The 10,756-nt window shown below is 39.2% G+C and overlaps 1 protein-coding gene across 1 annotated transcript in view; it reads left to right on the top strand.

The window, feature by feature from the left end:
• Positions 1-9,232, top strand: part of Maob (monoamine oxidase B) — an 81,353-nt gene extending 72,121 nt beyond the window's left edge. Inside the window, exons 10-14 of the mRNA XM_010614076.2 lie at positions 17-74; positions 2,895-2,992; positions 7,031-7,142; positions 7,821-7,883; positions 8,850-9,232. Coding sequence (XP_010612378.1) covers positions 17-74; positions 2,895-2,992; positions 7,031-7,142; positions 7,821-7,883; positions 8,850-9,002 — 484 coding nt within the window. The 3' untranslated portion in view covers positions 9,003-9,232. The remainder of the gene's footprint in view (positions 1-16; positions 75-2,894; positions 2,993-7,030; positions 7,143-7,820; positions 7,884-8,849) is intronic.
• The last annotated feature ends 1,524 nt before the right edge of the window (positions 9,233-10,756 follow it).

Here is a 10,756-nt window from a genome sequence, read left to right as displayed (position 1 = left end):
CCCCCCCCCCCCATAGGTTAAAGAAACTTTGTGAGCTCTATGCAAAAGTCTTGGGCTCTAAAGAAGCTCTGAAGGTAAGGCTGCTTCCCAGCTCTTTTCTAAGGATAGAGGTCCTAGATCCTGGCAGCCAGAATGGGAATGAAAAAGAGCTTTCTTTCCTCTGGCGATCCTGTAAAAGGACGTTAATCTCATTCATGTACAAAAACTAATACTCCACACCCATGTCCCAACATTAGAGATGGAAGGAAGACAGTTGGATCAGCCTATCCCTATCACCTGAGTTTCTTAGACCCCTTTGGAAGTAGCCTGAGGAAATGAGGATCTTCAAATTAATGAAATAGAACTCTAAAGTGGTTAAGGGTGGGATGAGGGTGGGCAAGTTAAGGAGTCTACAGGGTAGGCAGGCAGAGCAGTGCTTCTTCCTTGGGATTTCTGGTGAGAGTCCTTGGGCCCAAAGTGCTCATAACCAGTAGCCATAACCACTTCCCTCATCAGTGTTTCAAATAAAGAAATAGGTGTTCTTAGAACAGTCACCAGGCTGCTGAGCTTTTAATGTTTTGATATGGATTATGTCACCTTTTGAGAGTAGTTATTAAATCCAGTTATCCATGAAGCATTGAAGACGACAGAGAACAATGTGCAAGTGGCAGTTAGTTAGAAAACTCTGATGAGGGGCTGAGCATGCTTCTGCAGTATACACCACGACCTAGGCAAGCAGCTTAGTCCTCCCCCTCTTAACACTTACCTTGCTCAACTCCGGAGTGGTTGGCTTCCTCTTGGTCAAGTTGTTGGGGCTTTTGGCTTGATTTTGTCATATTTGTTCATTGTTTTAAAGCAAGATTTTTTTTACACCCCCCCACCCGGAGACATAAGTGAAAGACATATTCTTAAGGTTTTTTGGAATTGTTTCTCAACAAAGGAGCAAAAAATTAATTAATTGGTTTGGCTAGAAACATAATATTAATGAGGAAATTTTTTTGGCTTAGTATACCATTTAGCAAGTTTAAATATAGTTACAACCTCCAGACTCCAAGGTAGTGAAGTAGCAAAGCCAAAAAATGTATCCAAACTAAAAAGTAATTTCACTACTGTTAAAAATCATCAGACTTTTTAAAAAAAAATTACTACTCAAGATATGTCACCCTGGTAGATAATCCAACTTCTTTGAAGTCACATTCTGAGACATTCTCAGGCTGAAACATTTTGTGACTGAAGTTCCTCCAGCAACTTGTGAGGTAGTTGGGAAATTTTATTTGGCAAAGAAAGCACTTATTCTCATATTTCCAAAAAGAGTTGATCATTTTCTTTGGGGAAAATCTTTTTGTAGAAAGAATGTGGATGATTAATTGCTGATGATAAAAAATGAGTAGTTTGCGTAGAGAGGACCATTTGCTTTACTCTTGCTTTGGTGTCTACTGTGTGGAAAGAAGAAATTCCTGGGAGCAAGGAAAAGTGAAAGAGAAAGTCCAGCTTTTCTTCTGATTGGCTGAAAACAGCCCAAATGGTTTGAAGGTGGCTGTGGCCCTCAGCTGCCTGCAATGTGACACTGCAACCCACCTGAAGCCATTTAACCCCTCAGGCAGGGCCTCATACTTTGTAAATAGGATGCCTTAAGAAGGACTATTCAAAATCAGATAAGCGATTGCAACATTTTTTAAACGAAACATCTTTCAAAGTGTATTTTAAATATTTGTCTTGTTAAAATTCCATATGTTGTTTTTATCTTTTTAAGGTGATATAGTTATGATAAATTTTCTGTTTAGGTTTTTGTTTTGTTTCATTTCTTGGTGCTAGGGGTTGAACCTAAATTCTTGTCTATTCTTGGTAAACACTAACACTCGTCTACACCCTCTGTTCCTATTTTTAATGAGTTAAAACTTTGCAAAATTTCAGCATCTTGCCTGTTAATAGCAACATGTTTTTCAAACCAATAGTTGTTCAAAAGTACCACCATCAATAGAAGTGACTCTGTGCCACAAAAACACTATCTGTCTGCCCAATTCCCTTAACAAAGTTCACTTCCACCAAAAACATGAATCTGGTCATCGCTTTCCTTCACCAAACATGTTTTTATGCTTGTTTCCTATATTATCACTCCAGTAAGCATAAGTCCTTTAAAAAAACTTTTCTTGAAACCGTGAAGCACTAAAAACTTCTTAACTAAGAAGATCAAGTTAAAAATGGAAATAGAAGGGGCTGGGGATGTAGCTCAGTGGCACTGCACCTGCCTCGCAAGCACAAGATCTCAAGTTCCATCCCCAGTACCAAAAGAATGGAAATAGAAAATTGTAGTTTTTAAATGATACGTAAGACTTGCCTGAACCAATTGAAAAAAAACTTTCCTAAGTTTGAATTTCTTGCAAGTTTATTACTAAGGGTATTTACCTGCCTGAAGACATATCTTCAAAAACATCAAAATAATGAGGCTCTATTTCAGAAATATAATCAGTGAGCCCTCTGTATCTTCAGGGTCTGCATCCCTGAATTCAACTAACCATGGATAGAAGATATTTCAAAGAGAATTGCATCTGTCCTGAACATGTACAAACTTTTTCTTGTCATTGTTCCCTAAACAGCATATTACAACAACTAAACTACATAGAATTACATTGCATGAGGTATTATAAGTCATTTAAAGATGACCAAAAGTTACAGGAGGATATGGGTTTTATACAAATACTGTGCCATTTCATGTAAGAGACTTGAGCATCTGGGGATTTGGGCATCCATGAGGAGTCCTGGAACCAATCCTCTTTGGGTTGTGAGGATGGACTATAAATTGTTTATCCATTATGAAGTCTACTGGACTGTGTTTGATTTATTCTAGGCTAAATGTCATGCTCTGTATCTTTGGTCACTCTATGGTGTGACGCTTTTGTCATTCTGCCTTGCAGCCGGTGCATTACGAAGAGAAGAACTGGTGTGAAGAGCAGTACTCTGGGGGCTGCTATACAACCTATTTCCCCCCCGGGATCATGACCCAATATGGAAGGTAGAGTAAAAGTGTGCAAAGCTGAGGCTGAAACCCCCAGCATTGGAATCTGAACTCTAAATGGGTTTATGTCATTCATCTTCCTTCTCTTTGTGAATACCTAAAAGAAAAAGAAAAAAAATCCCCAATTTTCTTTGTATCTTTTGAATACCAAGAATGAAGCCACCCTCATTCTGTATCACAGTGCTGCTTTTCACTCTTCATTCTTCTGAAGGAGAAAATCCCATATAACCAAAGAAGGTTGCAGCATACAAACAGCAATTTAGATGGGTGGGGAAGCAAGCACCTCTAAGTCCAGCTACCTGGGAGGCTGAGGCAGCAGAATCCCAAATTGGAGGCCAGCCTGGGCAACTTAGTGAAACTATCTCAAAATTTTAAAAAGTAAAAAAGGTGGAGAGGGGCTAGGAATGTAACTCAGTGGTAGAGTGCCCCTGGGTTTGATCCTCTGTGTCACCCCCCAAAAGCAATTTAGATAGTCTGAAGGTTCACTTCCATTATCAGAAGTCTCACAATCAGCAAAACTGCTTCAAATGCACCTGTGTAAGTGCCAGCATAGATAGAGAGAGCACTATAAAAGCAAAATGAGTTCTAGACCAGGCTTGAAAAGACTTGGTTTTCCATTCCGACTCCACCAATAACCTACTTGGTTGTCCTGGACAAATAATTTCTCTCCATCTCTCACTTTCCTTATAATATGAATGAGAAAACACAAGATAGTGTACGCTGGACACTAATCAGTATGTTAATAAGAGCATGAGCCATTTTAACAACTTTATTCAGCTACAATTCACACATCAATTTTCCCAAAGTGCACAGTCTAATAGCTTTTAGAATTCCCAGTGTTGTGTATCCAAGTATGAGTTCCTGATAGTCCATTGTATTTACAACAATGGCAAGGTATGAATTAATGATATAGTAGTAATTGTTTTGACCATTACAGTCATACTTAGCCAAGCAATAACGTGACGCCATGTACTCAATCTAAACCATGTGGGAATAGTAGAATGATGAATAAAAGGCTGTTGAGAGTATGCATCAGACACAGGGAGTGAGTAAAAGGAGGAGACTGATCAAACGGTCCATGAAAACTGGTCAGAGGACACCTAAAATCTGCTTATCAGAAATGCATAATAGCTTCAGTTGGCATTTACCTTATCTTCCTGCAGATGACCAAATATAATTCAAAAGAACATCCTGGGGCCAAAAGGCTCTATCTGATAAGCCATTGGGTCATTTTCAGATATGCTGAGTGTAGCAGAAGTCGATGGCAATTGTTTTATTAAGCATTTATTGGCCAAGTGTCAACCATAGGCCTAGCACTGTGTTGTAAAGTTCAGTATCAAGGCTAACCTTCTCTGCTGAGGAGTTGAAAATGTTGGGGCATGATGTGAGGATGAGGAAAAGATATAACATTAAAAATTGATTTTTAGAGTATTGAGATAAGAATCTAATAGAAGGGCATAGAACTATTCTGAAGACACATGGACCCTTGCCCTTGCCTTGCCCAAGGAAATCTGCTGGGCTTCATAATGTACATACCACCTGGGGCCTGAGAGGTAGAAGACTCCTGTGTCTGCAGGTGGGGCAATGGAATGGTGTAAGTAAGCACCTGGAGTCCTTCAAGTTCTAGGAAGTTCAGAGGCAAAGCTCAGTATTGCTGGGCTGTAGGTGACACTGAAGACACAAAGTGGAGAATCTGACTAGAAAGGTATGTAGGACCCTCCTGTGACACATTCAGGGATATAAACTTGATCTCTCAAGAGAGAAAGACCACCATTGTATTGCTATTGTCCTTGGTTTTGTTTTAAATCCAACGTGCCACAGATTTCTGTGTGATTAGATTTCTGGCCACAGAGTGGAGAGTTGTATGTGCAATCCCAGAGAATGTCAGGAAAATGGCTTTGAGGGCAGGATCCTAAAAGGCACTCACTTGCATTGGCCTGATCCTGATGGCATGAGGGAAGCAAGATAAATCCCATTTCATCAGGCATTGGTGATGACCTGGTAATGCCTTCTTTTATCTTTATTCTTTGCTTCCTGTATATACCCTGGTGGTGGTATGTGCATCAGGAGGGCTTTGAACATGTCCCTAAAGAAGATATATTCCTGTCACCATGTATCCCCAGGGTACTTTCATGCCCCTCTAGTAGGAAATTTACCTCAGGCAAGTTTTAATATCACTGTCTTCAAGCTGTGGAGTATAAACATAGCTTAGTGACATAACCCAGCCTGAGCAGAGATTATGTGCCCTGAAGACTTCTCTTGACCCATCAAGGCTGTGATATTTGGGATGCTGTGAAGAGTGTTATCCATAGGCTCCTGAAAATAGACAGTGTTCTGTTTCCTGAAGAAGACAGAGGACAGAATTAACAGCACAACTTTAGCAAAGAACTAAACACATTACTTAAGAAAATTTTCTTTTGGATAGAATCAAAAACTGTTTATAAAAATTAATCAATAAAACACATAGCCACAGAAATATGCATAAAAGTGTCCTTTATGATGTCTTATGTCCTATAGCCTTTGTGAATGTGTACTGTCTGCTCACTCACCTATCATAGAAGAAGCAGAGATTTTCTTATCTAGCTTGCTTGACTTTATTTTTTCCTCTAGTGAAAGACAATTTCTACTTCACTGGGGGAGGGCCACTATTTTTCTTTTTGTCTGTTTAAATTAATTCTTGATTTTTATATCTTTACATTTTGGCGCCTGGCACAATTTGTTTTCTAAGCTTTTGTTCTCCCTTCTAGTCTTTTAACTCTAGGGTTTGGCCAGGCTTTTCAGAGGTCCCCAATTGGACTTAGATCTCTGTTTGCAAAAAGTAAACATGCAGTGAAATACAGCATAGTTTAATGAACACGGAGCATGCAAATCCACTCTCTCTTGCAGGAAACCCTTCCTGAATACCCTTAGGCTCTCAATAAATCCAGATAAATCCATGTATTATGTTTACTAATAGTCTATAATATCTTCTCTTATATCCTCCCTCTTTTTTTGATGGCTACAGTAAGGGAGGGTGAAGGAAAACCTACCAACCTGTTTGGGTTTCAAATGAAAGGTCCAGTGTGTAGTGTGCTTACTAAGACACAAGGTAACCATGAACTCCTGACATCCCTTATCTGATATAATGTAATCCTGAGTAGGACAAACAGTGACTTGTTGACAGTGCTTCGCTTATGGTAAATTTGTCACAGTGACAACAAATTGCCCTTCTTCCCAGGACAAGTACTGTGACAAGTGAGTGTATGTGGGCACTGTTACTTGGTGATAATGATAGACCTGGCTGAGCATATAGGATAAAAACTGAGACTTTGATTTTGATAGACCTAGTTCAAATCCTACCCGTACTTGTCTCTAGCATTATGGCTCTTGGTGAGTCCCTGCACTTTTCTTCCAGCTTCAGTTTCTTCTTAAGTAAAAAGAGAGAATGATGGTAGCTGTGTCCTAGAATTCTTGAAAAGATCGGAGGAATAATGCAGAAGAGAGAAGTAATATAGCCAAGTGGCCAAGACTGGGTTGCAGAGTCAAATCAGTTGGGTTTGAATATCAGCTCTGTCGATGAACGGAAATTATGGAGCCACAACACTCCCAAATTTGCTAAATGATACTGACGTAAACAGTCTTAGAAATTCTTAGGCCATCCCCGTTAAGAAATGGAAAAGGCAGAGCTCAATGAGAAGTAATTGCCAAGTTAATTGGTGGAATAACAGGGTAGGGAATTGGGGAGATGTGTCACCACGCCCAGAGATGGTGAGCCATAAAGAGAATGATGGTGGAACAAATATTTTGTTTCCATTAGTGTCAGTCCAGTGTCGCTTCAATGTGAGCTCTTTGTGTAGGCGTGAACTTCGGCCTTTGTTCTGTTTATGACAGAGATCATGTACAAGCTAGAGGAACCTAATGAACATTTTTTTTTAAAATTGCCAGTGTACCTCTTTGGAGTTTTGAACTTGAGGAAATGAGCCCTGGTCCTTTCAGGGACACTCATCTCCAGGTGTTTATGGTCAATTACTTTTACACTCTTTGCTTTGTTCTCAGGGTTCTCCGCCAGCCAGTGGGCAAGGTTTTCTTTGCAGGCACTGAGACTGCCACACACTGGAGTGGTTACATGGAGGGCGCTGTGGAGGCTGGGGAGAGAGCAGCCAGAGAGGTAAGGCCCAGGGTTATGGGCTGTGGGGAAGGAGGCAACTCAGGGGCCTGAAAGAAGATCCCAGATGTCTGAGATCCTGTGACCAACTTCTAATAGCTTCCATCTGAACATCGTTGAAACTCCATTACAGCAATTTTAGGTGAAGAGAATGCCTTAACCCAAAAGTAATTACAAAAACATCTAACATGTTACCTGAGGTTACAGAAAAGCCCATGAGGTTATACTTGAAAGACAACTTAGGTCGTTATAGAATCAAGCATGTTTCTTTTAGGACCCAGAGAAGCCATTTTTATGTTTCTTGACAATTCCTCTAACTTCATTACCATTAAAACCTGGTCCCATCTACTAAAATTTACCATGTGACTGATGGTCAGATCTTCTTCCACTGTAGATGAAAGACCTTTTGGAGATTTTTGAAGGCTAAGTGAACTGCTCTGGCCTTTATCTTGGTGTTTTTTGGTTGCTATCTCAAAAGACATTCACTGACATTCCTTTATTTTACTTTATTTTATTTATTTATTTTGGTAGACAGGGATAGAACTCGGGTCCTTGGACTTGCAAAGCAGACAGCAGAACAACTGAGCTAAATTCCTGGCTCTAGTCCTTTATTTTAAAAAGCAGATTAAGAGAAAGATGCTGTTAGTTTTGCTATTCACTAGAGGTGCTCTTTCATTTCAGGTCTTGCATGCCATAGGGAAAATTCCAGAAGATGAAATTTGGCAGCCAGAACCAGAGTCTGTGGTAGGCTATACTTTATTTCATGAATTTAAATGTCTTTCCTCTAAGAATAATTATTTTCTAGAAGTACACACTTATATATATCTACATACCTTTCCCTAAATGGTCCAGTCCTTGAATGTTTAACTATGGATAGGGCTAAAATGAGAGATTCAAATGAACTTTGATAAATTGGTAGCTGCCAATTAATTGCAAATTATTAGAGAAAATAAGATTTTTTTATAAGGGGAGGCATTTCTCAGAGAGTTCCAGATTTTTTTATTCATTAAGTTTTGTTACATTTCAGGTATACAAAATGTTCTAGAGATTAAGAAATCAGTAGGGGTTAGGAGTGTAGCTCAGTGGTACAGCATGTGCTTAGCATGTGCAAGGCCTTGGATTCAACCTTTGCACTGCAAACCAAAACAAAAAAAAATGTAATTCAGTAAATGTTTGTTGCATAAGTATCTGACCTGATGATTCTCAATTGGAGGTAGGAAAAGAAAGAAAGTGTATTATCTCCTCCTGTCCAAGGGCAAAGAGATGGAATATATTTAAATTTATTTAAATATATTTAAATTAAAATTCATTTTCAGTATGCTCATTATATTTTTAATAAAATCCATGGAGTTTTCCTGGCTGGAAGGATGGATGCATAGAAGATAGAGTGAAGGAAGGAAAGTTATTCCTGTAGCCTTTTAAGTGTGAAGTCAAAGAGACCAAGCCTTGACACTCCAAAGTCATTCTCCTAGTGCTTTTGCTAGAAAAGAGATTGTGGGATTGAGAGGGAGTACACTTGCTCAACAAATATTTATGGCACATGTGTTCCTCATGGACCACTGTAGTAAGGGCACAACTGTACTTTCACGTCATGTTTAATGACCTAGAGGTAGAAAAGAGGAGTCACTCTCGGAAAACTAGAGGAAATACAGATTTTCTGGAATGAAATGCACAAACCCTATGCTAACACCCAGTATTCTCTGAACCCAGGATGTCCCTGTACAGCCCATCACCACGACCTTCTTGGAGAGACATTTGCCCTCTGTGCCAGGCCTGCTGAGGCTGATTGGATTGACCACCGTCGTTTCAACAGTGGCGCTTGGCTTCCTGGCCTACAAAAGGGGGCTACTTGTGCGGATATAAAGAGAAGTCATCTGTAACTACCCCCTCTTCTTACTCTGAGATGTGGGTTTGAGGAAGGGGTTACCATGAAATTCCATGACAACATATAGAATGCAGGAGGAATTATGAGGATGTCGGACCACAGGAAACACAGTATCTCTTTCTCTGTTTTGACCCCCAGCTAGTATTAACTTAGTGCTCTCTCCCACCCATTTCCAAGTTTATTGACCTTAGAATCTTTAGAATAAATAGGCATAAGGTCCTTGCTGTCCCATAAAGCACCTTACCCACTCACACAGCTAATGTTCTCCCCTTTCTGCAGCTTTGTGCTTGTCCTCACCTTCCTAGGTTCTGTGCACTTGTCCTTTGAATTCTGTATTTTTATAGCTGGAAGACCTTAGATACCATCTAGTCTCCATCTTCCATTTTAGAGTTGAGTAAACCAAAACCCATGGAGGTACAATTTAATCAGCCAAGGTCCACAATAAGCCATTGGTATATGTACAGCTAGGATACAAATTCAATGTTTTTCCCATCTCCTGTAATCTCCTGAGATGTTTTCTCCAAATGCCCTCCTCCACCCCTTGTCATAGTTGTCCTTGGTGTCCCCTGTGTGTGTGTACTCTGTACTAAATAGTCTTGTGCTGCCCACATACTACTCAGTATATATCTGTAGGTCTTGCTACCTTGTGCAGTGTCTCCAAGCTGATTTTAAGTTTTCCAAGAGCAGTAATCTTATCTTTGTCTTTCTATCATATCCTCTTATTATGTGTAGATATAAAGGCCAGGATATACTTGGGTAATTAAAAATAAAGCTGACTGACCAGATGTCTTCTGTCTTTTCTTCTTGGGAAATGACTTTCAAGGTTTTGACAGACCAAATAAAAAGATGGAGTATTAGGAATGTAACTGTGACTTGAAAATATTTAGTCAGAATTTTCTGGAAGCCTGGATAATGCATACATTTTGATTATGTGATCTGTCATTGGCAACATATGTGTGAGCACTTGGTAAATGATTTATAATGCTATGGTAGAAGATGCTAAAAGACACAGTTCTTTGCTTTCACACTCCCCCAAACCTGTCAAAATAATTGATATATTAATAAGCAAGATGCTTAAACTATTAAGATAATTATAATACTTCAGTTGACCTTTCATATTCCTTATCAGTGCACAGCTTTTTACTAGGTACACTCATTAATTTAAAACCACAGCTTCACAGTCCATTAAATCCTATTTGAACTACTTTTTAAATGAGATCATCATTTCAAAGCATTCATACCTCTCAACTCCCAAGGTCAGTTTTTTTCAGGATGTATTTTAAATCCCTAAACGACCACGTTCAGGTTCTCCTTTTGAAAATGAAGCTGATTGTTCTTAGCATAAGTAAAATGTAAGAAATCTCCAATATTAATCAACAGTAATACAGTTTCTGATTTTACAGTGACATTCATGATCATGAATTTATAGGAACTTTATAAACTAACTGAAGAGTTTAAAGAACCCATTAGCACTTTCTCTCTCTCTCTCTTTTGGACTTTTAAAAGTTTATTTAAGCATGCAATGTATGGGTTAAGATCAACAGAAGAGTGCTTGTATAGTACATAGGAGACCCTGAATTCCATTCTCAGCATCATAAATAATAGAAAAAAAATAATTGTACATGGTGTAGAGATGTCTTCCGAAGCACACATCCTTCCAAAAAAGTCCTCCTAAAAAATTGTGACATTACTAACTCCATTTAAGAAGTCAGATAAGGAATTGCCTCCGTTG

The sequence above is a fragment of the Fukomys damarensis genome, unplaced genomic scaffold, assembly GCF_012274545.1.
Source record: "Fukomys damarensis isolate Sample0158 unplaced genomic scaffold, DMR_v1.0_HiC HiC_scaffold_39, whole genome shotgun sequence".
NCBI lineage: Eukaryota > Metazoa > Chordata > Mammalia > Rodentia > Bathyergidae > Fukomys > Fukomys damarensis.
Note: the sequence above shows the minus strand (reverse complement) of the source record. Positions and strands in the feature narration are given on the sequence as shown.